Source organism: Vanellus vanellus, assembly GCF_965231255.1.
Source record: "Vanellus vanellus genome assembly, chromosome: 25".
Taxonomy (NCBI): Eukaryota; Metazoa; Chordata; class Aves; order Charadriiformes; family Charadriidae; genus Vanellus; species Vanellus vanellus.
In genome coordinates, this window is record NC_138930.1 from 227159 (window position 1) to 246784 (window position 19626).

Consider the following 19626-nt stretch of genomic DNA (forward strand, 5'->3'; position numbering starts at 1 on the left):
TCTTACCTCTAAAAAAACTTTTTCGACAAAGCATGAGATTGCAGTTTGGAAGTAAATTCATTGCAGGCACCTCTTTCCCCTAGGATTCTTTACAACATTTAATCATGCTGCCAAATCCGTTCCAGAAGAATTCCAGGGATATTCTCATCCTATATCACCTCTACTTTGCAAAGAGCCTCACTGAAGCTATCAGCTGTTTGCAGTACTAGAGACTGAAGGTCTGAGCCACTGGGAGGGAGTATCCGAACCAGCACAGCAGGAGAGACCTGCCCTTCGGGTGCTTCATACAAGCACCGGTTATTTCCACGGCCAGGATCTATGGATACGCACCTGTGATGAAGGGAGGAGCAATTCTGGGAGCAGTCAATAGGAGTGGCCAGTGACAACAGGTAACAGCACCCAACTGGGCATTCAACCAGTCCCCAGGCTGCATCCCTCGTCCCTGCTGAGCCACATCCTCGCCCATCTCGGAAGCCAGGTCACCCAGAAGCTTTCACAGCCCAAATGCTGAGTCTCATACAGCCTGGCATGGGAACCACAAGAACTCTCCAGAAACCATGAGTGCTCAACCCAAGGTGATACAGATGTTACAAAAATTGCTTGTAGAGGCATAGATTCCCGATTGGACTGCACTGCAGAAGATAAAACAGCTCAAAGACAAATACACTGAACAGGTATGCCTGAGGAGAGTACACAGACAAGAGTTCATTTTAGAAATGGCTAACGGTGCAAGCTTTTGCTGGGAAGCTACTGAGATATCATGGAGAGGAGACTACACATACAATTTTTTTTCAACTAGCTTCAAAAACCAGAGAGAAAGAAGGCAGAAGATTTGTCCAAGGTGGTTTCTGGAAGCCTTAATTTCCATCCTGACTATTTCCCATCAGTTCTTATCGCTTTTGTTTGTAGGGACACATACACTATAAAAGCTTTTTTTTTTTTAATATTTAATATTTTTTTAATATTTTAGAAAAAAGTTTTTATCTACCTGCATTCCAAAGCACTACCTTCACAAACAGGTAATTGCAGTATTTATTCAAATGCCTTCACGTCAGAAGAGATTGGCTTCTGCAATGGAGGGACTCATGATTTCCGTGTTCTATATTTGAGCTATCTGGAGCTTATCACAATGACTCAGTATGATAAAAGTGGGCAATGAAACGGGAGGCAGGACCCAGCAGCCTTCAGAGGGCAGATGTGCTGCACAGGAAAACAAACACATAAATTAGAGGCCAAGAGTGCTGGATGGATGCCCCTCGCTGAGCCTGGGGTCCAGGAAATCACTGCTCGTGACAGCAAAGTTGCATCAACAGCTGCCGTTCAAACAAGCAAAGCTGCTCTGTGCCTCTGACCTGCATGCTGTAGATTGCAAGAGTCCTGCATAAGGCAACTTGGGGTCAGGCTAGGCACAGGAAAGAAAACTGAAGTGAAAGGAGGGAGGCATTATATTCCTGCTTTATAAATTTCAGATGACATTTTATTCATGCTGCACAGGTGCATCCTTAGCTTTCCCAAGTGAGCAAATGTTACGCTCAAAGAAAAGAGCTTTTTCTCTCTATGAGGATGATGGCTGTCCAAGGACAAGGAGAACCCCAAATTCTCTCTTCTTTGCCCTCTTCTTCTGCATGGGATGTTTTAATATGAAGAAGATCGAAATTGATTTCCTTAATGTCTGGGTCCACACATGTACATAATCCCGAGGACCTGTTCTGGTGTTGGCAGTAACACCTAATGGCCAGGCCTGAAGTGACTTGCAGCACTAACAAAACCCCAGTCCCTGAGCCAGCACACCTTACCAGAATACTCACCTGGCCCACAGCCCAGATCTGACAGCCCTCTTTTCCCAAGCGTCTGGTGAGAGCAGGTGAAAGGAGAAAGGCATTGTCCAGGCAGCAGCACAGCTCCGCACCGCAGCCGCTCCTGTGTTCCCAAGACCTCTCCTCACAGCATGGGGTACTGCCTGCACAGGACAAAGGAGCTGAAGGGTCTCACCCCCGGTTGCTGGGGTGGAGGCTAGGAGCTCACTGTCTTGTTGGAAATGGTTTACTCAGTCTGCGTTTGAGGGGCCCTTGGGAAAGACAGCAACTGCGAGCAAGCTGCATGGACTGTTCTATCAGCTGCTGCTCCCAGCTGCCCCTTTCCCAGGGCCACTCCAGGACAGGCAAGGACCCACCATCCCGCATGAAGCATTGCAGCTTGTTCAGCGCAGAGACTGCACCTGTGCTGCACACCTGCAGCACGTATGGGCAATTTGCACAGTATCATGGCTGGAGGCAGCAAAAGGCCAGACCACAAGGCCCTCTTGCAGTCAGTTGGGAATACTGGTCATTAAGACTTTACCTTCTTCCATGAAGAGTCTGAATCTGTCACTATGCTTTATTTAAATGGAGCATATTATACTTGCTCTGCAAAGAATGGCACAACACATGACCCACATGGAGCTGAAGGAAATAAACAACAAACTAAACACACTTCTTTCAGCTACTAATTTCATGCTTTCCAGCTGGTAAGAACGCAGAACTACTGAGAAAAGCAATGTACATTCACTTTAATTAGAAAACAGCGATGACAGAAATACCTGCCAATATTATGGCTAACTAGATTGGAGTGATCCTCCTGGTTCAAGACGAAACACAGCATCTCAGGCTGTCCAGTACCTGCCACTTCACCTGTGCATTAAATGACATAAAAGGGAGTAGAACATCCTTGGCTGCAGCTTCCTGAAAACATGGTAAACCTTACACTGAGGAAGTTTGATGTCTCTACCCACTCACAGCTGATTTCATTTGAAATTCATGGAGAACAATCCTAGAGAAGGAGAATTAAATTCTAGAAACTCCATCCCAGGAAATCCCTTTGTGAAAGCTTTCACAATCATCCATCCCTGGACTCCTAAAGGGCTAAATTTAAGCAGTGTTCCTATTTCAGTCCATGTTGCTAACAAACAAGACTGGAAGCAGGTCTGGTCCCACCAGCATTTCTGCTACTGGCAACATATCCTGCAAGATACATGCCTGAAATGGGCTGATGCTACCAGAGGCAGCAGCAAAGACTGACAGCTTCACTTAGCAATTCTACTCAAAAAAGCTGTAAAAATTTAAGTCAAGGTGCCACCATTGCAGCCCTGTATCTTAAAACCCTAGTCGGCCACTCTTCACACTTCAGAATTATTTGTACAGTATGTTATATATGGTTGTTGCGTATTATACCTTGTATTTACCAAAACTCACTTTGTTTCTATGCCTCAGAGTCCCGATTTTCTGAGCAAGGACAACATTGCTAGCTAGGAGGGCAGAGTATGCTTCAATCAGATGCAGGTCCCACAGAGTACAGAAGTTGTTCAGCCGACCAGAAGGAGGGGGAGAGAAGAGACAGGAGTGAAGAAATGCATACGTGACCATCACGGCTTTTAGGAACAAAATTTATTCCAATTTCAAACAGAGAATTTATTTCAGGAGAAAGATATGAAAATCAATTTCCATCAGATATTTCTGTAATAAGGGGTTTTGCCCAGCAGTCAGAGTGGGATCATTCCAAGAAACAATCACACTCCTGGACAGGAATGAGACAGTTTGGAGCCTGAATAGATCCTGACACTGGGCATCTTATTCAGAAACTCCTTTACCCTACCCTCTTCCCTCCCCCCACCCCAATACACACAACAATACATGCATTGCAAATGACAAGGTTTAAAAACAGCATTTTATATAGTATCTTTTTAAATAGGATAATGTTTAAATTGTCTTAAATCAGGATCCTATAATATACAAGTATAACCAAATAATTTCCACCACATTGGCACTTGTAAAGAGTCTCTGGCACTACTAAAGAAGGGGCATTGGCACAAACCATACTCTTATAAAACTGGGTGCTGCATAACACACTTTATCTCTGCTGGACTCTAACAACCTGGGCTCTGTACAGTACAATACAATGGTCAGCACACTCCGGAAGTACTTTTTTTTAAAAAAAAAAAACCAAAACAATAAAACACATGAAGAAAAAACATAGTTGAACGCAAGGCCAACATTGCTAGGAAGCAACAACAAGAGACCAAAAAATTCAACTCTGGGAGAAGGGGAGACAGGCAGAAAGGGCAGGAGCTATCTGACATGCTGAAGCAGGAAGGGGTTGTTGCTCACCAAGTAGCCAATCCACACAGAATGGTACAAAGAAATGGGATGGTCCTCTCCTCACTGACTTCAAGTTTCAAATTGGTTCAAAGTATGTTGGTTTCTTCAGCAGAACAAAGATAAAAAGTGCACAAGGAGCAGAGGTTAGCCAAGAGACCAATTCCTCAGACTCAAGATTCTAGATTGTCTACAAGAACCCGATTCCACCTCTTTTCTGAAGGTTAATTTGTCGTCTCAACCTGCAGAAAATTCTGACTGGTCTCACTTTCAGAAAAGATAATATAGGCAAATTTGGTTTAAGGTTTGGCACTTTTGTCAGAGCAGGCATTTGCCAAAGGGCCAGCCAATAGAGACATGAACCAGTTCTGCAGGAATGCTTCACTGGTCAAGCTGGAGGCACCCAAGCTACTGCTTGCTAAGAAAAGCACGTGCTAACACTGGTATCTTCTCACATATAACATAGTCCACAGACAATTCCAGATTATGTGTACAAGTCTGACCCATTCCTCCCCTAATTCAGAATGAGGTTTCAGGAACTCATGAGATAACCATCCCATAATATTCTCCCCTTCCCTTTGCAATAATCATCACACCAAGCCAGTTATAGGCCAACAGCTACACCAAGTAGGTACAGCTCAGTAATGTACAGCGTGTGCTTAAATCCTTGTGCCCACAGCCTCCCACTGTTCCCCACGACAACACAGATTCACTCTGCAAGAGACAGAAGCCAAGATCCCTCCTCCTGTGCCAGGGCAGCAGCTCTTAAGTAAGGGGAGGATACAAAACAAAGAAAAGTTTCTGATTCAAGTGGAAGTACCACCATCATTCACCTTGGAAAAAAAAACTTCTGGGAATTTATTTCCAAGAACCTGTACATCTCAGTGCCAGGTTTGCTGCTGGCAATAGTTGTAGTGTGAACCATTTACAAGAGGATCACAGAAGCAGAAGAGGCCAGTGCTGCCATCTGCTTCATGAACAGCACTCAGAATACACAAATATGATTATAAATTCCTCTTTATAGGACAGTTTCTACAAAATGGATCATTTTGGCATAAAGACAAAAAAAGCAGTAAAATTGATGCAAAGCTGTCTGACACATGGGAATCCCTCTCATTCCTCCCAAGTGTTAAATGCAGTCCAGAGCATGGCTAGTCTAAAGAGATGCTGTGTTTCCCTCAGCATCACCACTCAGCCAGACTGGCTCTTCAACCGTTGGTCCCATGGCTACTGGTCCAACTTGAGCTCTCTAATCACTCTTAGCAGAGCTTGCTTTCTTCTGTAGTGCTCTGAGACATACAGAGGCTTCCCTCAGCTATTCCGGAAAACAAGAGGGACCTATAAACAGAATTACTCAAAATTATGTCCCTCCATATTTTAGTGTTCTAGATCAAAGCATCTTAAGCATCTCAGACAGTTAAGATTTACTCTTACATGTTGTGCAAAACACTGATGTAGTGCTCTGTCTACAAAAGAGACAAAATATCAACAGCCCCCTTCAACAGTGAACCTCATTTAGTCTTTATCTACTGGCAGCCCGCTGGCCTTCAAGGGGGCAATCTGGTTGATCCAGAGAATTTGGACCCAATGCTACTTGTTGGAATTGAAACAGAAGCATTAGCGATGGCTAAACGGCACACGTCCAGAGGTGGGTCAGATTTCCCTGTTTCCTACTCACTCTTTGCCTTGCCGCTGCAGTTATCTTCCAGGCCGGCAACAGGTCTTCAGCACATTTGTTCACTTGCCTCAGCCGCTGGAAAAAGCTCTCTAATGTGCAAAGACTTCACATCCTTCTGCTTAGTGGAGTTTCATTTGGAATCCAGAAGCTAGAACTACTTCCACTCTGCCTTCCACCTGTACCAGCAAACCCTGCTGTCTCTGCCTCTACTCTCCTGCTAAACAAAAGCGCAACCAGAGCAGGGCTTTCTGGATTCCATAGCAGCCGCGTGCTCCAGCCATGACTACTGTAACTTGATTATCACATGCACCCTGGAGCAAGTATGTGTGCAAGTCTTCCAAAGAGGATCCATACTCCTCTACAGAGAAACACAGCAGCATGTGCCTCAGGGGAATGCATAAACAGGAGAGAGAGAGTTGCCACTCCCTCCAAGAGCTATCCTCAACGGTTTCAAGTAAGAATCCTACTTATGTCCCAAAGTTTGTCACCCACCAACTCTGGTCCTTTCTCAAAATCTGCAAGTTGGACAGGACCAAAGAATTCTTACCAAGTCATTCAACACACTGGCACAAAATGCAATAAACAAGGCTTGTTTGCTACTAGCAGCAAGAAAAGAACTAGAGGGTGGCACAAGACTAAGATTTTCAATCCAGCCAAAGTTTGATGTTTAGATGCCACAATTACTCAGTGTGCTTTTTGATATTTGCTGCATAGAGAAGTTGCTCACTTGATGTCATATACTCTACTCAACAGTTTCTTTCTGCAAATTGAGCCTTGTGCGCTTGCATGCGCTTGTGGTGTGTGGGGATGTGTGTATGTGTGAGAAAAAAATAAAAACAAAATAAAATAAAAAAAGAACAATTACAGTCAGGCACTTCCCCAGGCTCAGCAGCTATTGCTCCAAGAGCTTCCATCATTTGTAGTCCATGAACAAAATACAGTAACACGTAGCAAACTATGTATAGAACATCAATAATTTAAAAAAAAAAAAAATAATAATCACAGTCTCCATACCTTTTATAATTGATAAGAAAAAAAAATAACTCAGAACTAGAACATATAAAGAATGGAAAAGTGATGGCTTTTTTTTTTTCGTTTTGCCTTTTCCTTTTTTTTTGCACAATAGTTGGAGAGCAATCGCTCCTCCCCAACATTTCATCACAGTGAACCATGGAGCGTGTCCTGGGGAAGGAAAAGAAGGGGGGAGGGGGGGGGCAAAAAAAAAAAAAGCAAGCAGAATTAGCAAATTACACCAGAGGCACCCTATAGCACAAGGCAAAGGGACCAGTAGCATTCTGCACTCCCACAGTCCAGTGAATTCACAATCTCGGCTGGAAAGTTATTTTTGTCTATATATATACCATGGGCATGAAAGGGGGGGAAGGAAAAAAAAAAAGGGGCTAAGCAACAAAGGAAAGCTCAAGATGAGACTGCCTTAGCTGTTTGGCAAAAATTAAGAAGTAAGCAAGGTGCTGAAGAAATGAGGCATATCCCCGTTAACTGTGAAATAAAAGCAATTTGTTAAAAATATGAAATCAACTACTCTGTGGACAGAGACATGAGACTCCAGGATAACACTGAGCACTTGCCACTCCACAGATCAGACAATTTGCAATCATTACATCATCAAAAATTAAAACTTTTTTCCTGTCATATTTAAAATTTCTTTTTTTGTCTTTTCTTCACAATGAAGCCTCTCAAGGGGCCAAGAGCAGAGCAGGTCAAACCAGGTTGTACTCCTTCAGGTTGAGCTGTAGGATGGTGTCCTTGACAGCTGCAAAGACGAAACGGATGTTTTCTGTGTCTGTGGCACATGTGAAGTGAGAATAGATGATTTTATCGCTGTCTGGATTTAAATCCACAAACATCTTGAGAATGAACTCACGGGCTGCCTGTGCATCCCTCTGTGGGCCTGCAGCAAACAAAGGAACCCGTTAATTGATTTATGCTAAGTGCATCCCCCAGTTTGATCCATCAGAATAATTGCTAGCACACTTTTTTCTTAAGGGTTAGAGAGCTATAAAGAAGAAATTAAGATCATCTATTGCATTAAAGCCCCAGGAGCTGAAGTGTCTTATGCTTTTCAGTTATCTAACCATAACCTACAAAAGGCATTTTTCCAAGGCTGAGAGTTTTGACAGAAACCAAGGCTTCATTTCAGACCGTGCTTTGAAACACAGCACTTGGTATAACTCTGTATGCACTGTGTTCACTAGATAACAGTGACAGATGCTGGATATACATAACACAATGCTCTTTTCTTGAGATGGGATATATATTTCTTCATAATATATAGATGGATCTTACGCGCTGAAGGACACAAGCGTATGTTTTGCAAACAAGGGTCATCTTCAGCCAACACTGAAGTCTGTCCTAACTGGCTGGTCAATTCACAGGACCTAAAAACTGGAATTTCTGCCATTATTTACTTTATATTGCTGACAACTCCTCAGAAAAACATCACCTACTGATATTTCTCTCACAGTACTGGTGTTGTCACATTCTCCATTGCAAGGACCATCTCTTGAGAGGCAGTCTGATGGGCTACCTTCCACTCACAAGCCATGCAGCATCCCGGGAGGAGCTACAGTAAATACTTACAGGAAAAAAAATGAAAGTATGTGACACTTCCTGACGCTGTGATCTTGTCTCCAGCTGTTACGTTATATTAGAAGTACACACTATTTGACCAATAAACTCACCAGCCATTCCCAGCCTGCTGTAAAAACATCATGTTTTCCACCATTGACAATTTCAGAGTGCTTGTGCTTTCAGACAGCAGGGGGCATGAAACTCCAGAAGCTGGAGAACAACTAATAAGGCCAACTTTAAAAGCACTTCATTGAAGAGCTTGAAATGCTGTTTTGGCTAAAGAATTTTGTTTCAGATGGGAATTTCTCTGTTTCCCATAGATATTACTTTTCCACAGCTGCAGATGACACACTAATAGGAATTTCATGCTAGCTGAGATTTTTCAGCACCATCGTTTGAACAACTTGGGTATTTGATCAGTCAGTTTCTCAAAACAAGGACTCATGTCACCTCTTGACTACAGTATACCAGCGAATCGTCACATGTTTATGAAAGAGGTTATATGTACAAGCATACAGGTAGGAAAGTTAAATGTCCATTATTTAATACTTTGAAGTGCATATTGGGAGGGGGGGCAGGGGCTTGGGAGCAATTCTTCATCTAGGAGAGGTTCATTATTTGATCATTCAATCAGATTCCAGTTATCTACATATGATTAAGACATTTTTGTGACATCTTCTCATTGTTGTAGGTATTCCTTCTCAAATTAAGATATTTTCCCCATGTCTAGATCTGAGTTTTCTTTAGAAACCAAAAAAATTCTAACCAAACCACCCCACCCCTTCTTCTAGATATATGTGTTCCTTCTTAAAAGCGACTCACCATCAAACTCTGGGAAATAGTCAACAAGGTGGGAATATAGGATCTTGTCTTCCAACAGATCTTTCTTGTTGAGAAACAGGATAACAGAAGAGTTTTGGAACCATGGATAAGTGATAATGGTTCGAAAGAGAGCTTTACTCTCTTCCATCCGGTTCTGAAATAAGAAAAAGAAAGCCTTGTTTTCACAAATGAGCCCTAAGATGCCTTTCTGCTACCTGCACACGTACTCAGATCTGTATCGATCCAGCACCTCAGATACTGTACACAGAATACTTTGGCGCCAGGTAAGTTCTGGCTTAAGCTGTGCTAGTAAATGCAAAGGAAATGCAAAATCTGATGGACTCAAGCTTCGTTTAACTGGCAAGCTATTCATATAAAAAGGCTTAAAAGTCATTGTAGGCTTTGATCATCATGTGAGAGGACTGGCTACGATACTTTGTGAACACGCTTTGTCTAGTAGAAAAGGAGTAACTGCTGTTACCTAATGGCATTTTTTTAATCTATTAGGAAGTGCAAAAATTCAGTATTGCATCTTCAAAGAGACCAGTCACTATCTAACTAGATAGCAGTCACAGCACAAAGTAATTCAGTGTGGAAAAGAGGAATGGGTGATTTTTAAGAGCATGCCATCACATTGCACAGTACCTTCCAAGGCACACAGAACTCAGCAATTTCAGAGTATTTCAGTATTACTTGAGAAGTACAGATGATCTGAATGCACTGTGCATTTTCCATTCTCAGGGACATCATGACCCATTGAGGCTCACATTCCCTTTGCAATAGGAAGAACTGGAGGCCAAAACCAGTAATACTTAATAATACAACTTGGCACCAAGCACTTCAGTGCCAATCTCTAAGAAGCTAGACAGACATTCCTCCTTTCCTTCCACCCTCCTGCAGAATTCCATTCTTTGGCTTACCTCATTATCAGATTCCACCAGAACTTGGTCATATTCACTAAGTGCTACTAAAAACATGATGGAAGTCACATTTTCAAAGCAATGGATCCACTTCCTTCGTTCTGATCTTTGACCTCCAACATCCACCATTCTAAGGAAGATAAATACATATAGTATCACAGAAGTAGCTGCAGTCGTCTATCTGAATGCAAAGGACCAGCATACGATGAGAACAAACGTGACTCTCTACCATTCAAGTTAACTTGGCACGTGATAATATGTGCTTGCTAACAAAACCATCAAGTTTACAAAATATCTTGTTCCAGAAATATATCAAACTGAAGAGATGGCCATAGGTGAGTGATACCAAATCCAAATCCCAAATATCAGCATTACCATTTTTAGTTTCATTCTGCTCTGGCTTTTTAAGTAGCAGTCCTGAGTCTGAAAAGACAAGCCCTTCAAAACTCTGCTCTGTCAAATGAGCAAACTGTTTTTTATTTTTTATTAAAGCACCTGCTTGCCTCAAAACTTGTCTCACACAGACAGCTTTCTTAGGTATTAAACTCTTCTTAGAACATGCTATTAACAGTTACGCACTTCAGCTCCTCAGTTGTAAGTCCCATCTGCATAGTACGCTAAAATTATTTTGTCACTCACCTAAAATGCAACACACCCGATCCACCTTTGCTAAAACCCTATATCTGTTTCATAAGTCAGCAAACCAGACAGGGAGAGTAACTTTCTGTGTATCTGCAACTGAATGGTTTGAGAGAGAGGATGCAGGCTTCTTTACTCCTCTCTTGTAATGTCAACACTGCAGTAGAGAAGGGCAGCCAGCATGTAAGTACCAGACAGCTAGGGAGAAAATTGCTTTGCAATAGACAGGCATGTCATTGTGCCCTTTATGCCATGCTCAATTGCTGGCTTAAGCCTCCAAATACCATCTACTGCTGCAGCAGCATAGGCAGCAAATTTTGGTATCATCCTGAGAGCACAAGGTAGGCACAGAAACCCATCTCTGAAGGCAGATACTAGGTATCACATATTAGGACATATTCCTGGACAAAAAGTGGTCTCTTTTTGAAGGAAAAACAAATTCTCAAAAAGTTGTTTGAGCTAAGCATTCTTAAAGGGAAATACATTTCAAGGCAAGCATTGCCCAGAGTAAGCTTCCCCCTCCTCCCCTTGGTGGCTTAAGCTACCAACAGTTCACTCAGCTGCCTCAGAAGCCACCACTTCAGCCTCAGATGCCAGCAACACAATCCTTCTGAGGAAGGACACCAGTTCCAGCAAGATGGTTAGCTGGGCTTTAAGTGTCACTGATTCAAAAGCATGTTCTGTTTTGTGAGTGTCAACACTTCAGCTTGGAGTTTTCCCTTAATTAGAATAAAATGTTACACCATCCCCATTACAGAAGCACCTGTCAGCCGATACCTCAGAATTTCGCAGCATGTACATCCACTCAAGCCTCTCAACTAAGCACCTGGACAGTCTAAAGCAATCCAGAACTCATCCTTTCTGAAACCATATCACTCCTCTCTCAGTTCAACTGTAACATGAATACACTTTCAGTACCTGAAGATAATATTCTCTAGGTCAAAGGGGTACTCTATGATACCGGTTGTAGGAACTCTAACCCGTAGCACATCTTGCTGAGTTGGTAGATATCCTGGGGTAGCGATACGATCCACATCGCTAAGATAGCTACAAGAAGCAAAATGGAAAAAAAAAAAAAACAAACAAAAAAAACTACCTTAGGTTGCAGCACATAAATATACAGATTTAAACACTGCTACATTTAATCTTCCCCTAGCATAATAAGAAAGTCAGAAGTCACCTGAACCATTTAAAATATGATGTGGAAAAATAACAGAATATACCTTTGGGGAACCATACTTCACCAGTCATCCCCTTCGGAAGATAAACAGATACATTAAGGACAACTTTACCAACTCTGCATAGGAGCGTGGAACACAATCTTTACTAGAGAGAAAGTTTAAGCACAGTGGATGCTTATGTTTCAGAATTAAGTCTCATCTGAGGTTTTCTATTTATAAGTGAACCTATGTTAGACGCAGATTTTGTTAATAATAAATCCATTAAGTTACACATCCATATATACCTGTAGGACAAAGGACAAATCTGAAGAGAAAGTGCAACACTTCTGCTGCCTAAGAGCCAGGACGGACATAGATGGCTTAAGGTAGAGATTCTAGCCTCAGGTATATACAGAAGCAGATGCGTGAACAACTGTCTTTTATCACCCACCAGAACACTTCATACCCTCATGAAAAGTAGCAAATGGTAAAGAATTTCCAGATCTAAATCTATCCCCAAATACACATAGCTTCCCCCATCTCCAGCAAAGCTCTTTGCCTTTCTGGAGCCAGATTCAAACAAGTTACCAGTTACCTGCTCCCACTGCTCTTTCATCTTAACTTTCTCTAAGGATACTTCTGGCTGATAGAGACAAAATGCCTCTCTCGTATGCCTATGATTTTTATCCCAATACATGTAGCCAGTAGAGACTGTGCAGCTTGTCAAAAACACTAGTGAGACTCATCCACCTCAATGAAAAAGATAAAGCGTACTTCAAACAAACTACGTAGTGAAATCTACAGCAGTGTTCCTGCCCTTTGAAACAAACTCTAGAAAAAGGAGAAACTGGACAGGTATTATTTGTTAGACCATCACCACCATCTACAAGTGCATGCCAGCAATTATATACTTACTATTTAGCTGAGTCAGAAAGCTGATATTCTCTTCTCCTGTCATAACACTCTTGTATTCCAGGGTCGTTCCACAATGTTTTAATTGCACTTACATATGGCTGCTCAAATGTCATGACCTTTTCTACATCCACTTCCCGGATCAGCACTGCATTGGCCTGGAGATTGAAAAGCAAAGAAAAAAAAAAAAAAAGGGAGGGAGGTGTAGGGGGGGGGCGGGATCGGGAGCAGGGGGTACCAGTCACAGGCAATCAAAAAATTCTCAGATGAACTAAATCTTTACATTATGACTTCAAGGATCCACAGGCTGGTTGTGGATCAGGTTGCTAAGTCCAGAGGGACAGTGGGTAAACTATAAATCTAAGACACAGCAGACAGCAGCAAAATTCCCCCAAAGCATCATATGCTCCTTCACAGAATAAGCTGTAAAACAGCAGGTTTCACCTATCATTAGATCACCAGGTGTTTTGAAACACAGTGGTTTCCAAGGCAGAGCACTCACTGTGAGGAACCACAGGCTGCCCAGCTTCTGAGGAGGTCCAACTGCAGTTGGGTAACACATTGCTATCTCAGGTTTGTTACAAAAAAAAAAAAAAAATTAAACTACATTTTTAATAGCAACAGAGACATTGTTTAAGCATACTTCAATCATGACCCCTTTTGAGAGAGAAAATAAAAATGCCCACCCAACAACCTATAAGCAGAGGAAGGACTACAGTCATTACAACAGCCTATGGCATCTCTGAAGTTATTATCCACACCATGCTGCTTTCTGAAATCTTTAGTGCACTTGCCACAGGAAGGGGCTTTTGCCTATACCACCTATACCAGGAAAAATGGAAAACCAAACCAAACCAAGTTCTGCAAATGTTATCATAAGTAAAAGTTGGCAGATTATACCTAACAAAACACCTTCACCATGCCCCAGGCAAAGCACAGGCAAGGCAAGCTTCCTCACACCCTACCCATTCTAATCACTGAGATTGCAGAACCTCTCTAAAGGCAAAAAACGGTGTTCAGACTCAAGAATTCCTGGTGCACCATCCAGTCCCTATCAACAATTATTAAAAAAAACAGCTTCAAGTTACTGTGTGTCAGAACAGGTACAATACATTAATATTTTTAAGTGAAATTGTACTAAGCATTAAAGAAGCAAAACACACTAAAAAAGAAAAAAAAAATCTAATTTCCTGGTGCACCCTCGCCCTTCCTGTCCTCCCCAAAAAAGCTGAAACAATTTAGACCAGATCAGACTGAAAAAATTATTTCTGCACCCAAAATCAGTAAGCCAGACTTCTGTGGTTGTGACCAATATCCTTTAAGAAAGGTCTGTACCTTTGGTCCGTACCTACCAGAAAAACTGACAGACTGCAGTAAGAGTGGTAGCTACCAACAGAGGTGCCTTTTGGGTCCAGCATGTATTTTGTCAGCTTCAAGTTCCAATGCAAATAATATCTCATGTAAAGAAAAGTCCAACACATTTAACAATACTGAATCCTTGAAATGAGTAGGAAGAACCCCTGTCCTATACCCTGCCCTATATTGTATCCCAGTCCCTTGCTCCCACCACTCATGATGCAGATCAGTGCACAAACCATCCTGAGAAAGTTGCTCTACCCCTTAACACAACCAAGTAAATTGAGTCAGCTATCACCAAAACGACATAAAAAAGCAGTTCTTAAGCACCAAACATTTATGGGAAGGAGTTCACAGAGGTTGAGATTGCAATGCAGGAGGACACAAACAAACAGGAACCTAGAAATCAAATCCTAGAATCCCCATTGCCTAAAGAAACATGCAAAAATAGAGAGAAACTTACCTTGTTCTGTTCATATTTGTACAGAATCTTCAGGGTTTCCATGGCCCTGATCATAGACTGCATGGCAGTGAAGATGTTTTGGTACACCAGCTTGGTGAAGCCTTTTTTGTCCTCTTCAGAGTAGCCTGAGCCATGAATTATACGCATTTGCTTAATGAATGTGCTTTTTCCACTCTCCCCAGTGCCTACAGAATGCAAGAGAGAGAGTTAGGAGCCATCACAAGCAAGGCTTGCTACAGAAGAAAGCAAGCTAACATCAACTACACCATACCCCTAAGTTCCTATTACTATACCCAAGTACATGCTACTTCCAACCACTTTTTTAGTCACTTTCCAGAATATTAAAAGACGGTCTGGATGGCCCTGCTCATCCCCACTACGAACCTAACAGCATAGAAGGAAGACATCTTGTCCTTTACAGCAGCCTTCAAAAGCAGCTCTGGTACTTATTCCAAATCTCACATTACAGCCACTCCCACACGTTCTGCGTCAAAAGGCCCTTGTCCGTCACACCTGACCTATTCCCAGATACTCCAGCAAGATGCTACAATCACCACACCAGCCAGAGAGGGCCCTGATGCACTCTCAAGTTGATAAGTACTGCAAACTGAGATGACAGTGAGTGGGCTGGGGGAAGCCTATTTGCACAGTAAAAAGGGAATTTTCTTTTGCTGTGATTTGGCACAAAATGCTCTTTACCTTATAGACTATGTGTCTTTTCACAGAAAAGAACTGAACACAACAGAAAAATCAACTCTAAAGGAGAATGGAACTCGAGAAACTACTTGCTTATCCACCTGATGTGAACAACCCAGTCAGTGCATCAGTGCCTAGTTTCCCAAACTACTGTGGAAACATAATGTTTGCTCTTAAGGACTGAAATTATCATCATCATTGTGGCAAGATACCTCTAATACTGGTTGCAGCCTTTGGATATTATAGGGTTAAAAATAGCAACTGGCAGGGAGAACAGAGTAGGATGTTGCTCACAGCTGTCTGCACTCCATCTTGATCCCTAACAGACAGCAAGCTGCTCAGCAAGGCTACCCATTCCTTATTACACAGGTTTACTGTCCCAGAGAAGCTGGGTCTTGGAGTGGGTGGGAGGGCAAGGCACCCTCGCACCAATGCCAGCACATTAAACCATCCAGCCCTCTCAGCACCTGCTTCCTGCAGTCAGTTGGGCAGATACTCCCACTCCTACGTTTATGGCCCCAGAAAAGTGTCGTTTAACATGCAAAGGCCAACAGATGATATAAAAAGATGGTGGGAAATTTCTAACACAGTAAGTACAAGAGAAAAACATCATCAGATATAGCATCCATGCCGTCAGACAGCCTTGTTAAATTCATGATTCAACTGGTATTATGGAAAGTACCTCTGTGGAGGGGACATATGGGTCAAGTCTTGCATGTGATTAGCAATACCTCCACACTTCATCCCACAAGCAATAGCCTAAGCGTATACCATTGACATCTCTGTTTGGTACTTTTGTTCAACCTTCTAAAATTTGCTATCGATATGCAGAACACATACAAAAAAAAAAAGACAGCTCTTTTTAATACAGTGGCCCAGCTCACTTGGTTACTGAGAGCAAAAACGAAAACATATCTCCTTAAGTGACAAATCTGTTTGATTTGCAGTTACAAATAAAGATGCTGGCAGAGCCCTGGCTTTCACCACAGGAACCACCAGGTACTCACCTCACACGAGGGGACAGATATATTAAGACAGTATCTCATTCATCACAATACACAATTACTACTCACATGTAGATTCTCAATTACTCATGTTTATAGTGCCAGGCTAAAAGGCAAACAAATAAATATGCTCAAATAAAAGCAGCAAGCACATAACTAGAAGCAGCATGTTTAAAATAAACTCTCCCCATCTCCAAGAACTGACAGAAGTTATGTCAGCGTAGTTAGAAATTAACATTATAAACACCATTAACATACAACAAATTATCTCCATCTCAAACAGAAACCTGGACCATAAATGGGGAGGGGGGGGAAAATGGGAAACTGAAATATTTTGTGGTTTCTCTCGCTGTGGTGAGAAATACTTCCTTGTCTTTTACCACAGCAACCAAAACTGAGAAAAAAAAAAAAAAAAAAAAGTGGTGCTTCAAAGCATTCCAATAATGAAAACATATGAGAAACCTCAGCATCAGCCATTCACTCACTTCAGAACTGAAGAGTTCAAATACAGATTCTTCCTGTCACTCCACCATTACCTATTTTTGGTGGGGGTTTTGGTTGTTTTTTTTTTGGTTGGTTTTTTTTTTCTTTTGGTTGGTTGGTTGGGTTTTTTTGAAGGTCCCTCTTGCTTTTGCCTAGGCCATCAACAATACAGAACAGCACTACACCAGAACATTACATGCTCTGGTGGGTATGGTCTCCTACATTTATAAGAGCACAATAACCTTTTTTAATATGACAATGTTGAGACAAGGAGATAATCTGAATTCATGATTTCTTCTGTCAACAGGTGAAAGCAGCAGAGTTTACAATAAGTTACTAATGACCCTCAAGTACATGACAGACACTTGTATATACATTACTCAGTCAACAGTATCCCATGCTTAATCACAAGTAATTTTTGTACAAAATATTCTCCCCTCTCCCCACCCAGTAAAAAGACAAATGACTACCTTATGTCCAATATCATGAAATCAAATTTCTTATTACCAGGTTCACCATTGATTAGCACTGTTATTCTTCACCCCAGTTTTCTGCTTTAGGCTTCAACAAACTAACGATCACTAGATGTAGTGACAAGAAAAATTACCAGGGTTTCTACAAGGCAGAAACTCCCTCCACACATGCTTTTTTTTTTTTTTTCTTCAAAATTTTGAATATTTTGGAAAGCCCTCTCACTAATACAATCACTAGTGTTTGTGACTGAAAGAACTGCACACAATAGGAACAAGACAGAAGAAATCCCTGCAAGCAGCAGTTATATCAAGGAAAGAGAACACACGTTACCTGCCACAACTTAAGGTAGGCACTGTGCAACGCTGTACTCAGTGAGAAGCACCTAGCAAACACATCCTAAAACTGGGAGTGTTGCTTATCCAATATTAATGACCTCGTATAGATTTTTTTTTTTTAAATCTGATGCTGAATCTTACTTGTGTCTTAAAAGAAAAGCAGAAAGGATTCTTAAGCCATATGAATTATTTCTAAAGTGAAATATTTAGATCCAGTGGGATCTTCTTAACCCAGATCTATCCTATAGCACCAACCTATTTTGAAACAGCTGCTTCTGTGGGACTGCTTTAGGTATGAGAGCGAGAGACACATTCCCTAGTCTACAAGAAGCCTTACAGAAACTGACACAGCATCTTCAAAGAGCACAAACATTAAGCCCTTAATTTTACCCTTCACCTGAAGAAGAGCAACATGTTAATTCCTGAGGATTCACAGTGAGAAGGAAAGCCCTGGCCTTCACTTAACAATTATCACTATGCAACTACGTCCATATTGGAGACCTCCAAAGACACAGCCTCACTTCATGCCTGTAAAGATTTACATTTGTTTTTACAACAATCATCCGAGTTCTTCACCTGTACCTTAATGGCTTGCCAACTCACAACAGACCCTAAGTGAATAAGCTCAATCCATCAGACCTGCTTCATATTTCAGCTTGAGATGATACAGTATTTAAGACACAAAGCAGGATACATACACAAGCTATGATAAATCACAGTACCCATGAAAACTGTAACTTAAGTTTAATTTGGGGTCTACCTGGACGTGAACATCAAACTCATTGCTGAAGAAGGATGTGAATGCCTGAAATCTTAGCTGGCTGCTCTTGTAACTGATTACCCATCCCCTATAAACCTTATCTAAACACGGAATTGTTATCCATCTGCACAACCACAGAACACTACTACATTTCCATCTGAACACTGACATCCTTATCACCACACAGGTGATCTCTGCCTCTGAAGGTAATGCTAAACACTATAGCCATTTCCTCATCAGACAGAGAACTTGCACATTCTTACTCCTTCGTCTCCCTTCAGAGTCGCTACACCAAGTTCCTAACCCCAGGCCCTCCCCAGACTGCGCAAGAGGAACTCTGTGGTTTAGGTGCCAGAGGCCAATTTTTCCACAGATATTCACTCAAGGCCCAGAAGTTTGCTGCCAATACCGAAAAGCATCAACCCCATCAGTGAATTTTCATACGCTAATAAAGGCCAGCATGCTCTGGGAAGCGTTTCCTTGAGACGATTTTCACGCGTGTGTGTGCGTGCCTGCATTTAGAACCAGTAATTTTAGCTCCATAGTTCCTGATTATGTCAAAATCCATTTTGACAGAGAACGCATCATAAAAAACAAAGAGCAGCCAATGGACGGCCAGTGCCGGCGCCGATAGGAAGGCCGCTCCGAGCACAAGGCTCCGAGGTGGGGACCGCTTGTGGCTCCCGCCGCTTCCCCGCCACACCCGCTCCCGGCCACGGCCCGGGCGCGGCGGGGCCGCGCAGCCACCCGGACCTGTCAAGCCTCGCAGCCGCCGCCAGCCCGGGGCCGGGCCAAGGCCCCGCGGCGGGAGCGGCGGCCCCGCGGGCCGGGTCGGGTCGGGCCCAGCGCTCCTCACCCAGCAGCAGCAGCTTCAGCTCGCGGCGGGCGTCGCGCTTGTCCCTCCGCAGCTGCTTCTCGATCTCCGCGTTGATGCGCTTCGACTCCTTCACCTCGTCGCTCAGGCAACAGGCCATCATGGACTCCAGAGTCATGGTCGCGCCGCAGCCGGGACGCCCCCGCCCACCCCCCACCCCCCCGGCACCGACCACCGTCTTCCTCACGGCCGGGAGCCCGGCCCGGCCCCGCGCCCGGCGCCCCCTTCCCTCCCCACCCTCCCTCCGCGGCGCCGGCCCGGCCCGGCCCCGGCCCCGGCCCCGGCCCCGACTCCTGCGGCCGGGCCTAGCGCCGCCGCCGCCGCCGCC

General features: G+C 43.0%; 1 protein-coding gene and 1 long non-coding RNA gene across 2 annotated transcripts; both read right to left on the reverse strand.

Annotated features, from left to right (window-relative positions):
• Positions 1-3405: 3405 nt before the first annotated feature.
• Positions 3406-6963, reverse strand: LOC309681670. Its single transcript, XR_014270055.1, has 2 exons — positions 5809-6963; positions 3406-4236 (listed from the first exon to the last, which is right to left on the reverse strand). It is a non-coding gene; the product is annotated as an uncharacterized lncRNA (long non-coding RNA).
• A 69-nt stretch (positions 6964-7032) lies between these two features.
• On the reverse strand, positions 7033-19416 carry GNA11 (G protein subunit alpha 11; the record flags this gene model as incomplete). Its single annotated transcript, XM_082495601.1, has 7 exons — positions 7033-7720; positions 9223-9376; positions 10143-10272; positions 11700-11828; positions 12857-13011; positions 14673-14857; positions 19281-19416. 7 exons carry the CDS (start codon positions 19414-19416, stop codon positions 7530-7532), a joined length of 1080 nt encoding a protein of 359 aa, XP_082351727.1. The 3' UTR covers positions 7033-7529.
• Between the last annotated feature and the right edge of the window lie 210 nt (positions 19417-19626).